At 38.5% G+C, this 20,176-nt stretch overlaps 1 protein-coding gene across 1 annotated transcript in view; it reads right to left on the reverse strand.

The window, feature by feature from the left end:
* Positions 1-1,958: 1,958 nt before the first annotated feature.
* LOC129781228 (neuronal acetylcholine receptor subunit alpha-7-like) overlaps positions 1,959-20,176 on the reverse strand; it is a 587,700-nt gene continuing 569,482 nt past the window's right edge. Inside the window, exons 9-12 of the mRNA XM_055789164.1 lie at positions 16,296-16,405; positions 16,094-16,227; positions 15,706-16,027; positions 1,959-15,641 (exon numbers count right to left, since the gene is read on the reverse strand). Coding sequence (XP_055645139.1) covers positions 15,489-15,641; positions 15,706-16,027; positions 16,094-16,227; positions 16,296-16,405 — 719 coding nt within the window. The 3' untranslated portion in view covers positions 1,959-15,488. The remainder of the gene's footprint in view (positions 15,642-15,705; positions 16,028-16,093; positions 16,228-16,295; positions 16,406-20,176) is intronic.

The raw sequence follows: 20,176 nt of genomic DNA on the forward strand, positions 1-20,176 counted from the left end.
AATCTTGCTTTTTCTGTCCACGTGGTATGTGGACAGCCCCTTACGGAGATGTTTGATTTTGTAAAACTATCACACTCAATGAAATAATTGGTAAATGGTACCACCTTTCATTTTCTAGCGTACTAAAGGGTGTTTCACATCAAATTGCATCACGGAAAAAACGCTGTAGAAATTCGCCCAGTAGACCGATCCTTTTGAAAAATTTAGACAGTAAAATAAAAACTATTAAACAACTTTTGGCATTTTCTTTTTATTCATACTCCGAGCCCAAGCCCGTATGCTCGCCCCTTCCTTTTTACCCCGTCCATAAGGTTCTGGACAACGTCAGGTTGAAGTTTTTTTTGAACAGAAATCCATTTTCTCTTGAAGTCCGCCTCCGATTTGACAACTTTTGGGTTCTTCCGGAGGGCCTGCTTCATAATCGCCCAATATTTCTCTATTGGGCGAAGCTCCGGCGCCTTGGGGGGGTTCATTTCGAAGGTGACCCCGTTGGCTTCGTACCACTCCAACACGTCCTTTGAATAGTGGCACGAAGCGAGATCCGGCCAGAAGATGGTCGGGCCCTCGTGCTGCTTCAATAGTGGTAGTAACCGCTTCTGTAGGCACTCCTTAAGGTAAACCTGCCCGTTTACCGTGCCGGTCATCACGAAGGGGGCGCTCCGCTTTCCGCAAGAGCATATCGCTTGCCACACCATGTACTTTTTGGCAAACTTGGATAGTTTCTGCTTGCGAATCTCCTCCGGAACGCTGAATTTGTCCTCTGCGGCGAAGAACAACAGGCCCAGCAGCTGACGAAAGTCCGCTTTGACGTAGGTTTCGTCGTCCATTACCAGGCAATGCGGCTTCGTCAGCATTTCGGTGTACAGCTTCCGGGCTCGCGTCTTCCCTACCATGTTTTGCCTTTCGTCGCGGTTAGGAGCCTTCTGAACCTTGTATGTACGCAGGCCCTCCCGCTGCTTGGTCCGCTGGACGAATGAACTTGACAAATTCAGCTTATTGGCGACATCCCGGACCGAACTTCTCGGATCACGTCTAAACTGCTTAACTACGCGCTTGTGATCTTTTTCACTGACGGAGCATCAATTTTTGCCGTTCTTCACCTTCCGGTCGATGGTTAGGTTCTCGAAGTATCGTTTTAGTACTCTGCTGACCGTGGATTAGACGATTCCCAGCATCTTACCGATGTCCCGATGTGACAACTCCGAAATCTCGAAATGAGTGCACAGGATTAATTCACGACGCTCTTTTTCGTTCGACGACATTTTTCCAAATTTACGAAAAATTGACAGTGAAGCATGGCCAACGTGATCTATACACTCTTATCTGATTATAAGCGAAAGCTGAAGATATAATTCCTAAAAATTAAATTTCTACAGCGTTTTTTCCGTGACGCAATTTGATGTGACACACCCTTTAATCACCGCAAGTACATTCTACTAGAGGAATTGGTAAAAAACATCATGTCTAGAAATCTAGGAAGTTTCAATTCAGTATAGGGTATTTTTTTGAATCATATTTATTATTTTCGCATAAACATAATATGAAGAAAATGGATGGAAAGTGGTAATATCCATACCTCTCACGCTCAAGAACACGAGTTCAATTCTCACTCCCGATATTCTTCCAAAAATGGAAGCAAAAGTGACGAACCAGCCAAAAGTGTTGAAAATCACTATAATACAGAAAAAAAATGGATGGAAAATTCTAAAATGTTTCCCAGTATATTGATCTCTTCATTCGAGACTTACTTTTACCATTGCTGGCGGTGGAGGAAAAAGACACTGTTTGAGAAATCCCCTCCCAGAAACGCTGCCAATCTGAAAGTGTACGGGGAACACAGGCGACTTTAGTAAAAGTGGGGACATCATCGGATCCAATTAAACCACCCGTTTCAAATTATTCATTTTTTTGATTATTTTTTTAACAAATGTGTTACAACCATTCTTGAACATTTTTAAATGTAATGATTGAATTTCGTTTTATTATCATACTTTTTAGGTTCTGCTTTTTTTCTGCTGCTGCTGCTGCTCTGTTTTCGCCCCTTCAACGTTTACGCGTGTTCCTGCTCTCACATACCGATTTTTGCCATAATTTTTCCCATAATTTTTTTTTTGTTCTACAATTGCTCACAGACATAGTTTTTTGCCCTTCCTCCCGTTACAATTTCATCAATGCTTTGACATTACTCAGATCGGCAACCTTTTTTTTTGCGTAGTTCGCGGATATTAGGGTGTGTGTGTGTGTTCGTTTGTTTCTCTAACAGAATCGTGCCTCGATGTGGACGAGTGCGGGTGTGTGTGTGTATGTTTGGATATTTTTATTCTTTTTTTACTTAATTTGATTTACTGGCATTATTTTCCGTTCCGGCACTGTAACGCCATTTTTGTTTTTTTCCTTTAATCGAAACAGTGTAAAAAGTGACGCCGGAAACGATAAGCTTCATATTCCTCTTCTTACGTTTCAAGTCCGTTTGAGCGGGGGTTAATGCTTGCCCCCCCCCCCATTTAATAATAATTTTATCATTTTATGTTACCATTCGGAACGCTAGGAAATCGATAAAGAGAGTTGCTTTTTTTGTTTAATGACTTTACTTAATTTACTTCTGTGTGTTTATTCTTGATTTGTTTAAATATTCAAATTTATTAAATTGAGTATTTGTTTTGTATTTTTTTTTTCTTCTTTCCTCTACAATTTATAGTTGGGTTAACTAACGCGTTTGCATGTGTTCGTTAAAAGAGTGAAACTGGAGTGGTTTCAGTAGGGGATTCGTATGTGTGTTGTTTGGTGTGTACGAGGATGGGTGAGTGGTAAAAGTTTCGCTCATCGCTCTGCGCGCTTCCGGCATCGATATAATTAGGTTTCAGATCTGGTAAGTCCTTCCATGTCTTGTTTGTTCTGTTGTCGTTTATTTGCCAAAAGTTGCTATGCCTTGTCGCACTTTGTTTTGATTTAAAAATTGAACGTTATAATGCTTTCTTAGTTTCAGTTTTTTTTTGTTATCATTTGTTGTTATGTTTTCTTTTGTATAAAACGAGCTCACTATTCTAAGTAAATACCTATAACATTTTTCCCCCTAGGTGGAATAAACAAGTTGCTTTTGTTTTGATTCAACGATTGATTTTTAGTCTAAACTGTAAACTGTATTTTATTTCTAGTTTTTTTTTGTTTTGCTTTGCCGTTTTCGCTTATATGTATATAGGAAAAAGATGAAAAGCCAGCAAACAATTGATATTGTCTATTTGTGTTTTATATTTTCTTGGCAAGTGTTTGGCAAGTTAGAATAGTAGTAGTAATAGAAGTATTAGTAGTAGTATCAGTAATGTTCTTGTGTGGTTGCGGGTGAGTGACACAACAATTGCTTCCGAAGAGTTTGTGTGTTTGTGTGAGTGTTTTTTTTTTGTTTTGTGTGGTGGCGAATAACATGTGTACAAAAGCAATTCCTATCGACACTGTGTGAGTGTGTTGCAAGTTTGAATTGAACCAAAAGTTTAACGCAAGCTACTTAGATTGGCGTTAAAGCTGCCCGAAATTACCTGTTCTATTCGTTAGTATTAGTGTTGTCCAAGTGTTGCCATAATTCGGTTAATTTGTGCTAGAATTGTTCCTTTTTTCATAGAAATATGGTTTCAACGATATAATAAGAGTAGTTAAGAGTGTGATCTTTGTTTTTTTGTTGTCCCTTCGGGTGTGTGTGTATGAGTGCGGTTGTTGTATGCTTTTGCCATCGTCCAATCGCTCTTGTTTGTTGTTGTTATCGCTACAATGTCTACAGTGGTAAGTAATTGCCGATTTATGTTGCACTTTTAGTTTTAACAGTTCCTTTTCTTTGATTAATATCACCATTTTGACTCCAGTGGAAGTCTCAGTGTCGTGTATGTATGTGAGTGAGTGTCGGTTGTCAACATGGCGACTTCGTGTTGCTTTGTTTACGCTTTTAGGTTCTCTCTCTTCAGTTTTCGCTCGTTTCGTTCGATACATAATAACAATTCTGTTTGTGGTTGTCATAATTTAACTGTGTAATACCAAGTGTATTTGTGTAATTGCTTCAAAAATATTTGTGGTATAATTGACTGTTTTCAATTGCATGTTATTTGGGCATTTGTCAACTAACTGTTTTAAACCAATCGGCGGAATCCTCTTCCTTCAAAATTAATCGATTTTAAGAAGCTCAATACTCGTATGAACAAAAATTCGAACGGGTATAAAACCAATACAGGCGACAAATCTTTTAATTTTACACTTTCATGGGTGGAAGTGTGTTCTTGTGTTCTGTTTATTTTGCACATGTATTATCCTAGGAAGACTTTTGCGTGTCTGTGTATTTGTTTTGTCTAATTCTTTCTTTCTATTCTTACTACAAACATAACAACGCTTCAAAGTATTTAGAAATTTTGACTCTCCTCCCTTTCCACTCTTCGAATCTAACCTAACAACAGCATTTGATGAGCCGTGGCTTTACAAATGGCGTGTGGGAAACGCAGTCGGACTTGTGAATGTGTTTATGTGTGCCTTTGTTCAGTATCTTTTCACTGGTTGCGGTTGTGTGCGTGAGAGAAAGTAATTGTTAGTGTATCGGTATAAAAACAACACAAATTGGGGTATCTTATTCACTTGCTTTTCTTTTTTCTGTGTTTATCGCTTTCTCTGTTTTTTTGAACTTGTTTCTAGTTTACCATAATGCGCTTATGTTTTGTTCTCGCTTTCCGTCACTGTATCGCGTTTGTTTGTTTTTCCTTCTCTCTCACAATATTTCCTAAGTATGCATTAACTAGCTTTGTTTGTAATGTTATAAAATGAGTTTGATTCAGTGTCTTGTCGCTCAAAGGGTCACTAATCACCGCTCGGAATTCGCGAATGCTCTGTTTTGTTCTATTTTTTTTGTATCTCCTATTATATTATATATATGCTTTAAACGTTAGATTCCTTGATTCCTCATTCGAGGCATGTTTCCGACCATCCGCGCGGGCGTTTCATCGCTTACTTGTATATGTATGTGTATATAAAAATAACGGTTCGTGTTTTTTCCTCATTTTCCTAGCCACTATTTACAAACGGAGTTTCCGTTCCGGAGTTTCTCTGTTTTCATCGAATTGTTCACTCTGCTCTAATGTTTTTCTGTCAACTATATGTAGCATGTGATTATTAAATCTACGGTGTTGTAGCTCGGCATCGTCCTCATATTGCCACTACGCTGTGATCGCTCTGGATTACCACATCGGATGTCGTGGGTTTGCATGGGGATCACTCGTCACCCCATTCCTTTTGCCTATAAATAACTCCTAATAACCGGTTATATAAAGTGTTTTATTTCTTCTATCGAATAACAATGTGGTTTTTGTGTTTATCTTCTCATCATTTCTTTGCCTTAGACAATAAATACGAAAATATTTTTTATCACAGCATTTTTCTTCTTCCAAACAACGTGATCTTAGTTCTTGTTTTTTTGTTTTGGCTTTTTTCTTCTTCGTAATAGTGCTACTGTTTGTCCACTATACCTTTGAAGGAGAGTAGTCTCCTCATTTATGCTTTAGTGTTTTTTTTGCGTAGCAACTTTGTTTTGGTTTTCTTCCCATTGCTTTTGCCGTTGCAGTGTCGAATGGCAGTTTTTTCTTCTGTAATCGTTTATGTTAATATTTTGTTTTTTTCATATATTGTTTCTGTGCCTGTCAGTATTGCACGGGTTGCTTTTGTGGTTGAATTTTTTTAATGGCAAATTGGTTTATGATGACAGAAAAGGCTACATAATTGTAGATAAGAAACTCATCTTGTATGTAATCCATTGAATTAGCTCTAAATCTACCCAACAATCAAGTATCTGAGTATAGTTCAAAGTTTCCAGCAATGAGCAACATACGAATCAATTAAAAATAATTTGAGATAATACAAAACATCCATAAGTTCATCAGATAACAATTTTTTTTTAATTAAACAAAAACGATTAGAAATACCGAATTTAAACTAAATCAACAAAATTAACTTGAAATTTAAGAAACCGTGGGGCAGTGACAGGAGAAAGGAGGAATATCCCAATGTCATGGAAATAAAGGCAATGAAGATGATAGAGTTACGAGCGACATAGCATGCGCTGCCATAACTATTTTCCTCATCGTGACGTCAATATTTGTGTTGTTCCCTGCCAAATGCATGTGAACATTATATTTTCAGTATGTGTTTAATCAATTAAAAACATACATTTCATTGGAATACCCGTTTATTATGGGTGGGTGCAGTGGATATTTGTGAACTCACGTCGAAAAAGACGAAGAAAATTGATGGTGTTGTGTGTCATTTTCATTCCTCGGACAAACAAACAAGTTTCATTATTTCAACGGTTCTAAGTTGTTATTTTCAGGGCTCTGTGTTACTGTATTTGTGTAATGTGAGAAGATAGTCTTCAATTATTCAGCATTTCACCTCACGCTTTCGAGGATTAAGAATACGAGTGCTTTTTGGACCTCTTTACCACATAAACAATAGAATTAAGTCACAATACAATTGTCATCTGTTGAAAAACAAACAATTGCAAGATCATGAGAATTTTGGCTCAAATCATAATGGAACCATGAGTATTGTGAACATGTATTTAATTTTTTGTTGTTTTTATAACGCATATATTTGTTTTACAAACGCATAATCATATTGAATGCAAATAATTACGACACCACATTTTGCTTGCCAATGCAAACATACTTCGCCTACTACTACACCACCTCGATATGTATCTCATTGGGGCTATCCTATGTAGGGATCAAGGCGCCTAGAAATATATCCTAAGGTGGGCCAACTTGCTAAAACCACTCTTCAGCCATCTTGGAAGCCTACTGTGTTTTGTTTGTGAACAAAACACAATACGCTTGTGCCCAAGCTCGCTTGTGATCAGTCTGTCTCTTTCACGCTTCAAGTAAATAGTTCCCCTTCTGCTTTCTTCCGTACTGTTTTCATATACCGCTCCACTAAACCTAATAACAATGCGTCTTTAAATCTTTAAATCGTCTTTAAATCTGCTGAGACTGCACTAAAGCTGCGCCCGAAATAATCAAAACAGTTTCTCCACCGGCGGAACGAAAATTGTCCGCAACTGACTCGAGTTCTTCGGATACCGAATTCTTGAAGTTCACAATGGAATGTATGAATTTGATAGTCGATGTCATGTTCAAAATCGGTGTGAACAAATCTCTCAGACACATAACTTCGTTTATGGACGCTTGGTCGAGAGAGTTCGTGACATAAATTCCAAACTTATCCATGAACACACTGTTTTAGCACCAAGCAAGCCCATAGTTCTTCCGATGCAGTCGCGCTTGCAGCTTGTATTTCACCAGCTGAAATCAGTAGTTGTGAAAGGTGCCGGAATCTTTCGAGTCTCTCATACAACCAATAAACTCCCGATAGTTCCTGGGCTTTATGAGTTTCACAGCAAAACTGCATTAGCTATTCCGACATTTAACTCACTCATTGCTGATCGCCTCATGAAATGTTCCAGAAATGTTCCTCCTCATCAAAACTCAATCATCAAATTTTGATCGATTCTTCCGTCTGCACCCCTATAGTTCCGACGGTTATATTATCTGTCTACCAAAGTTTTTGTGGCCTGAGAACGAAGATAGACAACCTGTTGATTCCAACTTCGATGCTCTAATTCTTACTGAAACTTGGTTCGATGAACGGATCAATTCTTCATAATTGTTTATCAGTGTGTATACAGTATTTCGTAGCAACCATAATCATCTGAATAGTTCTAGATCATTTGTGAAAACAAGAAGGAAGGAGAATGGACTATCAGTGGAAACTCGCTTGGCTAACAAAGCTGTCTGCACTTAGGGTTGAAAAGTAAAAGTAAAAGAACAAAACCAGACAACATGTCACGTTTTTATGAAGTCATGTTAACCGTGAAAACTATATGCTATAGGGAAGAGGGAGGCAAGTTGGCGAGGGAGGCAAGATGACGAATCGGTAATTTGACCCGTTGTAATGAAGGTAGCGCCACCTACTTTTTACTGAAGATGCATCATAACAAGGCCAAACTTTGTACTCGGTAACGCCGAAAATGTTATCACAAAAAAAGTGAAACATAAAAATGTGAAAAATCGTGATTTTGTTATTTTTTCCGTTTTTTCAAATTTCATTATACACTTTATGAGAAAAGTTAAAATTACAAAATAATTTTATACATGACAAAGGTACTCTATTGTACATAATCGGCGCGTTTGAATCATGAATTTTTGTCAGCTAAATTTTTTTTAACGAAAAAGTCTTTTGGGGGCAAGTTGGCGAACTGCAACATTATGTTAATTTTTGGTTTTTTATTCCAGATGGTTAGAACTTATAAGCGAAAAAGAGACCAATGTTGGTCGGACACCAGTTTGGAGAATGTTATGAAAGCTATAGAAGAAGATTCGTCTGTTCTGGGTGCTTCAAAACAGTTCTGTGTGCCAGAATCAACTTTGAGACGCTATCGACGAAAATATCCAGACATGGAGGTTAGATTTTCAATTCAGCATTTGCGTTTCCATGTTCTTTATGCAAAAAAATTAAATCTGTATCAATTTCAGGATACGTCGTCCAATTAAGGCCGCTTTAAAGTCACATTCAGCGACGCTCAACTAAAAGAGCTGTATGATTTTGTGGTCGCTGTTGACCAGCGTGCGTTTGGTCTTACAAAGGTCCAGCTTGGAAGAATTGCCTATTCGTTTGCGGTTAAAAATGGCATAGAGCACCCTTTCAAAAGAACATGCGCTGGACGGACATGTTTATGAAGGCTCATAAACTATCTTTGAGAAAGCCAGAAAATACCTCAGCGGCTCGATTAATGGCATTCAATAAAGAAAATTTCGACTCATTTTTTCGAACTTTGGGAGATATACGAGCTCAGTATCGTTTTCCTTCGTGTGACATTTACAATGTTGATGAAACTGGCGTTTCCACTGTTCCAACCATGGATAAATAAATAATTGTTATTACATTTTGTTGATTTTTAGGTGATCAAACCATATTCGCCAACTTGGTCCCAGGCATTCGCCATCTTGCCTCCACGTGAAGGCAAGATGGCGAATTCGACGCTTTTTGCGCAAAGTTTTTTGGTGGAAAAGTTTTTTAGTTTTTTTGTCCATCCAATAGATAATATGATAGAAAACACTTCAAGCTATAAAAATCAGCATCAACATTTAAAAAAAATTCCAAGATCCAGGGCTCTCCAAAGCTGAAACGTCGCTAATCTGCCTCCCTCTCCCCTACATTATAATCTTTCGGTCTGCAAATGTTTCAAACCTGAAGCATTTTCATTTTTCCATATATTTGTTCTACTCATTTGAGAGCTTCCTTATCCGTGTCGCCAATAAGGAGCAACTGCAAATACCACTGCGAATCAGTCACGCGTAAATCGAGAGAACAAACACAACATTGTGGAGAGAGGAAATATTGCAATTTACTCTCTACCTGATGGCACCTTGCTCACTTTGAGGGTCTAAGTCGAGCCAATGGCCATGGATTCAATCCCAGGACCCTTCATTGGTTGATTTTCTAAGAGGGTCTTTTCAAGGCTAGAGGCGAATGCACTTTGTAGTTTGTAGTTATAGAAAAAAAAAACAAGCAATAAACTTGAATACACGGTCAGAGCGTAAACGCAGATTATTTGCAATCACTCCACTTTGGAGGCCCGATAGTGTGCCATGTTGTGAACGGTGTCGTGGTTCGATTTTGTTTCAAATCCAGGTGTTGAATTTTATGAAATGATACAGAACGTTGGTTTTCATGCCGCCTAGTGCGACACGATGCTTTCTATTCTTTCTATTCTTGTATTATAGTGGATTTTAACACTTTTGGCTGGTTCGTCGCTTGACTTTCTTTTTCGGAAGAATGTCGGGAATGAGAATTGAATTCGCGACCTTCAGCGTGAAAGGTAGGAATGCCGAATCGTCTCCGCAATTCGATACTTGCTCATTATTCTCGTGCTTGTCGTATTATAATGACTCATGAGGAAAAGGATGACTCTAGTTGCAACCATCTTTAGCTGATTCTGTATAAAATCACGGTTCATTTCACACCACTAAAACTTTCTATTGAAGAGTTGTTCAAAATTGTTGGTGGATTCTTAAATAATATCCGCAGTGGATAGTATAATTTCGTAGTCCTAGGTCAAAAATGTGGTTACGCCCTTAACACAACCCCCCATGATTCTTTTTCATCTTCTGGTTGAGCACATCAAAAGTGTTTTCAACGAGTCCATCTCGTCGATGCAAATCGGTGGACAGTAGGGATTGTTAACCAGTTTCAGCGGTAATACCGGATCATTTTTCATTACCGAATTACCGGTAATTTTTCAATCAATAACCGGTAATTTCGGTAATTTTTATTTGAAATTTTACTCGAAAATCTAAATAAGATCGAACAAACACAACTGCGATAAAGGAGTTGCTCTCGTACTTGTTCTGACCGCTGTTGAACTGCTATGTCGAAAAAACTGCACCCTTTATGAAGCTGACGGCGGATGGCAATTTATGTTAAAACAGCTATCGGACCAAAAATCTGAATTTTCGATGTTCTGATTGAAAGGATTGCAGAAAAACGTTTCGTATATGCGGATTTGTTCGCGTATATGAACAATAATTCTGCTCGTGGTCGTGACACCATTAATGATGACTTCGGCATCTTCTATCAATCATCACGGATTGCATTGATCAAGCAGGCATTCGTGACATTGATCGTGAATTTACGATTACGGTATTGATTCAGTACCTGGAAATTAGGAGGGAAAGAATCCACTGGACGATGCAGAACCAGTAGAACAGTTGACCATCAAGGAAAAACTTTAACGACGATTGCAGTAATCAATGGTATCAACGTCCAGCCCAAGCTAAACGTCTCTAAACGGATTGATGAGAACCGGTAATTTATCGGTTTTACCGGTAATGAAAGCCAGCGTCGAATCTGTCATCGAGAAACCAGCGTCGAATCTTTCTTGCCAGCGTCGAATCTGCCATCGAGAAACTAAAATTCTCCATCACTGTTGGTCCTTACCGAGTTTTCTCTTGTGTACGGATGAGTTACTCTGATCAGTTTACAATACAACCATTAAGCTGATCAATGGGCCTTACTTCCCGCTCAAGTTTGTGTAAACAGAGCGATTCCTCGTGCTCATCGTAATCGCCGATCATATTTCTTTTCCGACACAACTCGTCCACTACTCGAGGATAAAACAAAACAAAATACAACTGACGTTTCTCTCAGAAATGACATTGGAAATGAACGCACGAACACGGAATTTTCACCTCACGATCGGTGGAAATGGGAATAGGTGCTAAAAAGTGAGGTGAGATGTAGTGAAGTAGTGAGAACGTAAGTGCAAGTGAATACGGGAATAAGACACAAACTCTGTTTCTGGCTAAATGTTTTGGGTCTTTGCGAATAGCACGAATTCAAAATTATTTAAAATGATTGCTGCAATAACCTAATGAAGTATTTTTGGGCCAATACTTTTTAATGCATTCGAATTTATTTTTATGTCTTCAATGCGGTCAAAACGAGTCCCACTAAGTGGTAATTTGAGTTTTGGAAATGGGAAAAAGTCACACAGGGCCATACCTGGAGAAATTTAAAACTACTAAAACCTGGTATAGTTTTGATAGAATGTATCATGATAGAAACCTTCCTCTTCTTCCGGATGAAGTTCCGTCTCAGTTTGCGGATGACATCGTCATCATCTTTAAGAGTAGAGTGACTAATTCTTCTCACTGTAAAACTTTAGATAGGCCAGACTATCCTTTTCCCATTCTCAAAATATCTCCAACTAGTTCAGGTAGATGATGAGTCTTACAGTGATACTATACCTCACAATGGACAGCAAGTTTCTCTTTGGATCACATGTTGACAAAACCAATATTAAGTCCAATGCTAAAAACAAGGCAGATCTCTCATGATTTTAATTCTGTAGTATCAAAACCCAGTCGGATATTAATTAATATCCGCCCAGAGCATGCTTTCAAGGACTAATAAAAGTAGGAGGGGTTGTATCCGAGGCTCCACCGCATAGTTGAATATCTTTGAGAAGGGTACATGGCAATCTTATTCGACCACTCGACTGAAGCCCAAAGGAAGTGTTCCTAACGCATCTATATAACCTCGGATTATCGGCTTGTACCGGTGCAACACAAGGAGGTTTTGCCCAACGCGACGTCCACAAAGCGTGTGTGGTACAGACTGAACAGATTCTAGGTAGTGTAAAGTGTGCTGAACATAAACTGACATTTGTATGCACGGGTTCATCGTGAGCAGGGATGCCAGGTTTGAAGACTTGTCTTCATTTTGAAGACATTTGACTTACTATGAAGACATTTGATTTTATGAAGACATTATGAAATATGTGAAGATATTTCAGTATGATATCGTACTTGGAAGTATTGGAAGAAAATATCGTCGAAAGAATTAGGACTTTTGTCTCAGTGTCATTCGATTGATTTTTTATCAGTGTCACTTGCTTACTTTTGCTTTTTTATAAGTAATTAACAGAGACTTTTGTCTCGGGGTCGGGGTCTCGGGGGTTTTCCAAGCAAAAAATCCACAAGCATATAGAATTAATTCAACAACAAAGCGACTTTTACTTCTAATTCTGGAGAACATCGAGCGGTCTGAATGCACATTGTCTCTAAAAGACATAAGTTCATTTGCGCTCGAGAATTCGAATGATTGTGACATTGTATTCTTATTGTTTTGGCCCTATACTATACAACAGATTAACCTAGATCTTTCAATCAACCACCTCACAATTGTAGGTTTTCCAGGTTGGTTTACATACCGTTTCAATAATTAGGTATATGGATAAGGTTTGAGTTACAACCTTTTAGCCAATTTCAAGCGCTTATTGCTCAGTCATTTGCTGATGGACTTACGAGATATTTGCATCAATCGATTCAGGCACATCCCAATTATTTAATACATTAAAGAAAAATGTATATTTTATGAACCTAACCATCGAACAATTTAAAATTGTGAAGCATTATCTACACGAGTATCCCGCGTTCTGATTGGTCAATTGGCACAAGCAATCTGTGCTCTCCCAGTGGCTCATATGCGTTCGTTTCTCGGACACAACCCTCCTGTAACACTCGTTGGTGATTGAAATTTTGTCGTTGGCTTAGTAATCATTTGTTTGTACTGATTAAATTAATTACTGAATGAAACGATTTTTGAATTCAATTGAATTCAACATATTTGCTTTGTAAGTGAATAATTTACACAAATGCCATGTAACACCAATTCATGGAATGTAATCGATTGTGTTCTCCGTTACGAGTAAATTTGATGACAACATTTTGGATAATCATCAAACGATATGAATAGGAATTCAGTGAGCAAAATATATGAAGGCATATCTTCCAATGAAGTCCCGAACAATCGAACCAAAGCGTTGTGTTCGTACCCGCATTTGTAGTCCGTGTTGGACACACATTCCGGAGTGCAAAAAAAAACAAACGGAAGATTTGGGCTCTCGGCTTGCATGAATCAACAACTTCGGAACTTCTACTTTTTATACTATAGACACTTTAAACATGGAAGTTCATTCGTCGCCAGTGTCTGAAATGACGATTTTCTCAGGCTCCTCAGTTTAGTATTACGTGTTTGGGAAACATATTTTGCTTCTACTTTGTACTCGTTTGCCTTTGTGCTCGCATGTATTTGAAATGCCGATTTTTCCCAGACTCATTGGTTTTGAAGTCTGTATTGCGTAAATCGGGCCATTCAAAAAGTGACAGTTAGGGCGTTTAGATAACGCTTGACATTTCACAATTATTCAATTGCTAATCTCATGAAAAATTACATTTTATTAATTGTGATAGACGCGTAGAAATATTTCCTATCAATTGGTGCAAATATCTTTCCGATCTATTAAGAAATGTTCGAGTCATAAGCATCCGAAATCTTTCACTTTTTAGTTAGACGTAGTCCCATCTTTTCCCTTATCATGTGCTCCACAGTTTCGAATAAAAACAAAATTGAAAACATCCAAAAATCAACAACCACGCGCCGCACGGATTCCCCCTAACAGCTAAAGTTGTTAAATTGAACATTTCATCCACTTTGCAAAACTGTGAGTGTAATTGTTCTGTTGGCGTTCCGTCGCCTTATCTTTTTTCTGATTCAATTGTAACATAGCTACGGTGTACGTTACAACGTAGTTTCAACATTATTTGAATAGAATATGGTTAACAACTTAACCTAGCCGATTAGCTATTGTTTTTTTCATTGTTGTTTAATTTTACTTCCGCCGATACACCTTAAAAAGTTGTTAGTAACTAATCGTTTGACCTATTTGTTTTAGTATAAAAACATTACTTAGGTATAAAACGTTTTCAATATTTTAGTTATTATTACCTAATGGTTTTTCAATAAGTTTGATGCGACTCTCTTTGATTTGTTTTTCTTCTTCTTATTTGTCACTTATTTTAGGTAAGTGTGTGTGGGTGTGTTTATGTTTACGTGTGTCCGTGTGTGTGTGTGTTTTAACTTTACTATATAGCGGAAGAGAATAACACTGGCTACTGGGATGAAAACGGCGACCGGGCGCCGATTTGGAAACGAACCTTAATCGTAAACGAACCGTCACATCACCGAAAGCATATATATTTTTTCTGTAGTGTGGGAAGATGAAAATCGTTAAAATTATTTACAGTTCTCGTATGGCCTAGTTTAGAATAGTGGTGTCTGTGTGTAGTAGTGTGTATCCTAACAGTGTCTATCAGTTATGTACAATCAATTTTTTTTTCTCAGTAGTATATGATGTAAATAGAAACCGGATTGAATTCAATAATTTGCTACGATTTCGTTCCTCCGCTTGTAACCACAATGTACACATGTTCTCTCACTTAAATCGACTCAAATGGGATGTCTAAAAGGGTATTGTTTTTTTTGCCTATTTTCTGTCTTTTTTTTTGTTCAAATCACTTATTACGTGTGATTTCAATCATAGAGAACGGAAACCAGAACATGGGATTAGTTGACGGTAATCAATATCGACGAGAAAAGTACTGTACTTCGTTTAAAAAATTTCCCTACTAGATCAGACCCGCCACGGGTCGCACCTACCCATCGTTAATTAATTTAAAATTCTTTACGAAAATGTGAACATACTTTTTAACTTTTAACTCAGTCACCGCAAATAGTTGAGTCAGTGTCTCGTTACCCAGCAGCACCAGGGCCGCCAGCAGGAAGCCAATGGAAGCTAGGGCAGCAACCAGAACCACTATCGCCATTGTTCCTCCCAGCAGAATCCAGGAGGAAGTATTCTTGACATTCGACCCCTCGGGATCGGAACCCACCGGGTGGAGAATCTGAACAATATTGACACTAGCGCCGGCGCCATCGGTGTCAGGGCCAGAGGTCGCTGGGATCGTCGTAGGAAAGGGTGGTTCTGTTGCGATGGTTGGTGTCGTTGCTGTTGCTGCTGCTGCTGCCGGCGATACTGCTGTCGTTGCGGTTGATGACGATGATGGTTGTTATGAAACGATGAAATGAGGCGCCGAAAATAATACAGCAAGCGTCGCGATGATCGTGAACAGGGTGAAGATGATAAGGCACAAACGATCGACCACCATCGCGGCAAACTTCCAATCCCGGGTAACCTCACCATTGTCGTCCTCTTTGCGAAGCTGTTGGAAACACATTGGTCAGTGAACTTCTACCCGATTTCAAGGGTATGTTTTGGTGGCTCACCGTATCTGTGATGTACCGCAATTCCTTCAGTATTAGTGCCAGTTCGTACTCGGCCGACGAGCTTAGGCAGGTGTGCGACGAAACGGTTTCGTGCAGACGTCCGGCTACACCGCTGGCAGCACTGATCGTTCCCAGACCACCGCTCTGTCCGAGCGTGCCGGTTCCACCGCCACCCAGAGGGCCAACGCCAACCGTTCCGTCCTCACCCTGACGGTACATCGTTCGGTAGTAGGTCGGGTTGTGGGGCAGTGTGCTGCATCTGTGGTTGCACCGGAAGTCGTCATCTATGTCCAGCACGTTCGCCAGCAAGGATTTGGAGGATCTGAAATGGAAGTGATTCGAAATTGGCGACGGCGATTTAGTGAAGAAATGTAACTCAAAATCAAACCTTTCACGCATTTCAACTTCCTGCAGCTGTTTGTTCTTTTCGTCCACTGACTGACGACACGGGTGGGGGAATGGCTCTCCTGGACGGCTCATCCGCAAGATGAACGGAAGCCAGATGAGGAACACAACTCGGATCTAAAGCATGCGAGAAAGACGTGAGGCAATGCAGAGGGAAAGAGAAAGAGACGCTATTCAATCATTACCCATTCGGACATTTCGTGAGTATCCGAGTTTCGATGGTGATAATTCAGAATCAGGATCGTTGACACTACCGAGGAGGCCACCATGAACATGATGCAATTGAAGTAGGTTCCTGCGGGGGTAGATCGAATGGGATTATTCACATCATAAACCTTTTGAAAAGTAAAATATATTCGTTAGATAGAAATGTACAACATGTTTCTCTAGTATAGCGAAAATATTGTATGTATTGGGTGTGCAACTTAATTCGTTCCGTTTCCACAAGATGGCTCAAGGTGCTATAAATAGTTGATGGCGACAGCTGATTTTTGCTGAATCGTAAAGTCTCGACATCTGTCAACCAAATGTTGTTTACAAGACTTTGAGTTTTGCGCAACGAGTTCAGTTTTTACTGCGTCCTAAATGTCGAGTTTCCTTGCTGGTAAACTTCCCGCACCATTTGCGGGAAGTTTTGGTTTTCTGTTTCCATCGGAGTGAAGGTGCAGTTGAAGCGCATCAAATGCTTGTGGAAGCTTATGGTGTTGCTGCACCATCGGAGAGATTTTGTAGGGAATAGCTTTAGTTGTTAAATACAGAAAGCTTCCGGGTCAACGAAGAATTAGAGATATTACTAGATCGCGATTCGTATCAAACGTCAAATGAAATTGCAGAACCATTGGGAGTAACTCGACAAGCTATTTAGAAACGACTCAAAGCCGCAGGATATATCCAAAAGCAAGGACATTGTGTTCCACATGAATTGAAAGCGAGAGATGTCGAACGAGGATTTTGCATGTCCGAAATGTTACTTGAACGGCACTTTCTTTTTTGCATCGAATCGTTACCGGAGACGAAAAATGAATTCACTACGGCAATCCAAAACGTAAAAGATCATATCTAAAGTCCGGTCAACCAGAAACATCAATGCCGAAGCACGGTGCTAAACGAATGCTCAGTATTTGGAGAGGTCAAAAGGGTGTGCTCCACTAAGATCTGCAAAAACCTGGTCAAAAGATCAATTGAGATTTCTACGAGCAAAAATTGATTAATTGTTGTCAACGTTCGGCCTCATGTTGCTGTTAGAGTTAGAAATTATATGGAAAATAGATTCTTTCGCGACGGAATTCGTAAATTTGCCAGAAAGATGGGGAAAGTAGTGGCTAGCGATGGAAAATACTTTGAATGGTGTACTAATTCATTTTATTATTTAAATAAATGTGTTTTTATTGCAAGAAACGGGACGAATTAAGTTGCGCACCCAATATTTTTTTTGTTGAAAGATGAATGAAAAAATCAGGACAACCGAAAAATGCTGCCATTTTTTTTATTTTATAAGTAAATTTATTTCAAATATCGCTGAATTACGCTAAGACTGTATAGCATCACAGAAAGCTTTTATTTACAGAATAAGCTCATTTGTTTTCCATTATGTCGTCACCGAAACAAGAGCATCGCGAACAGGGTTACCATATCTACAGAATAATCTCTATTTATACAGATTTTTCAGACTTTTTGAAACCAAGAGTCTGTAGTTACAGATTACAGATTGTTTGAGTTTCATACAGAATTCACAGATTTCTTTAAAATAACGTTCCAATAACTTGACAATAACCTGGCTTGACGACAATTTTTTTTCCATCTCACCAATTTTATTCATGTAGCATTTGAATCAGTCTGGATAAGAGTCATTTTGGTATTCATATGCGGAGTGATGTCCTGTTTTCTCATGTTCGATCTGAGGCGAAACGATGCAAAAGTCTGCGTCAACGGCTCGCGTCACAATAAATAAATAACACTGTTTATTTTTTTCTTACTCAAGCACAATGAATGTGCGTTTCAAAAGTGCGCTCAAACTGTTTTAAAAACTCATTTTGCTTTGTTTTAAGGATTGAAAATAACTAGAAGAATCATCATTTTGACGTAGGATTACGTCTTCTGGAAAAAATAGCGAGTACAATTTAATAAATCAGATATCACGAAAATTCGATATAACAATATTATAATAGTTTTATATTGAAATGCGTTGAAAATAAAGAAAATCGTTCTAGCCCGTGTTAGTAAAAACGCAACTCTAGAATTTTGAAATAATACTTTATGGATAGCTATATCAGATGAATGAAATAAAGGATTGCGCTCGATAGATTTTATGTGTATCGTATGATGTCATCATATGATGCCGTGAGCTGTGCCAACAATTTATGGTTGACATCTACGTGAAGCTAAAGAGCGAACGACTGCGATTCCTACGACCTAACCAACATGAGTGGCTTGAGGAAGGATACAATCACTTGGGAAACGCTATCATGAGCAACGCCGACACAGCGTCAGAGTCAAAAATATCCGAACGGGTTGCGAAATAGACAAAAAAGTGAATATGTCTTCTATGTGATTAAACGACATCGAGTGATCGTGAAATTCGATTGAGTTGCAAACTATGGATAAAAGAAGCAATATGGCTGTGTTTCTAAATTAGCTGTGAATACTCCTCGATAAAATAACAAGAACGAAGTAATGCGGTTCGAAATAAGAAAGATACATCAGCTCCATTGTTGTCTGGCGTATCGGCGTTTCCCAATTTCACGAACGAGACCCAGCAGTTATAAATTTAGTCGTGCATATTGAAAAAGAGAAGCGCGTATTTTCCTCCAACGAGACAGCATTTGAACGCTATGAATATTGATTTTCTCTATTTCATTTTTCTACTTTACGACAATAATGTACTTTTTCTATTCTCTTTACATTCAACTTTTGAGAGATCAAACTTATCAGTTACGTTTATGAAACACATTGTATCATGAAACATCATACCAACCGTTCTCAGTCAACTTCCGGGTCAGCTGGTTATAATATAAAATAATCTTCAGATACAATTTTTTAAGAGCTTATTTTACCACATGAAGAAAACTATGTTTTCCATTCACATTGATCACTAATTTGATACGGAAAAGTTAATTTTCATTCATAATTTCGATTTGAAAGTTGTTTATTCTGCCTGAAAGTCTTTTTTTTATCTTTGACGCTTCACTAACTTGTAAATTGTAGTTCAATGGCGTGCCGTTCATTTCGTTTTCATCGTGAAGTGGAAACGGGAATAAAGCCGGATGCACTAACTAGTACTAAGACTAATAAAATGATGCGAGAAATACTGCGAGTCTGCTTCCCAAAGATACGCCTCTTCTCGCTTTAACAGAATAATCTTCGCAAAATCGCAAAATTTAGTATACAACTCGTGCTGGTTTGTTATTTTTGAGTTTTTCGGTGTTAAAACGTGAATAATTAAATGCGACATATATTCATCGTAAAATCGATCAATTTTACTCTCATGAAAAAAATTAAAATGGTCACATTTCTACTTCATGTTTAAAACACAAACAAAAAACCTTCAATTAGGACGTGGCAAAATTGAGTGCCCAGTTTAAGTTTTTTCTGAAATCAGCTCAGAACTGTTAACAGATAACAAAAATCAAACCTCTAAACTCAAACTGACGTTGTCAGAAAGCATTTCATTTTCGGCAGCAACCATGCCATTTCGTTCCTTTAAGCGTCAAATGGGCAAATAAAATCATCTGTCCCCCGAACGCTTTGAAATGTTAGTATGTATGGAAGCAGACATCTCTTTCTTTTTTCTTTATTCATCATTTTTGGGATTGCACCCAAAGAAAAAGTCCAAACGACGTCAACGGGGATCGAACCAAGGCCGGCTGGAATGCAAGGCTGTATTACACGACCTCGCTATCCACATAGCTAATGATGCTGTTGAGTAAATGCGTGATAATATTGCAATTGATTATAAAATGAAGTTGGAAAGTGTTTTCTAAGATTAAAAAGGAGAGCATGAAGGAGAGCAATATCTATCTCGGTCTGGGCCGCGTATGTGGTAAAGTATGCGGAAAGCTTAGTTACT

Source organism: Toxorhynchites rutilus, chromosome 1 (genome assembly GCF_029784135.1).
Source record: "Toxorhynchites rutilus septentrionalis strain SRP chromosome 1, ASM2978413v1, whole genome shotgun sequence".
Classification (NCBI taxonomy): domain Eukaryota; kingdom Metazoa; phylum Arthropoda; class Insecta; order Diptera; family Culicidae; genus Toxorhynchites; species Toxorhynchites rutilus.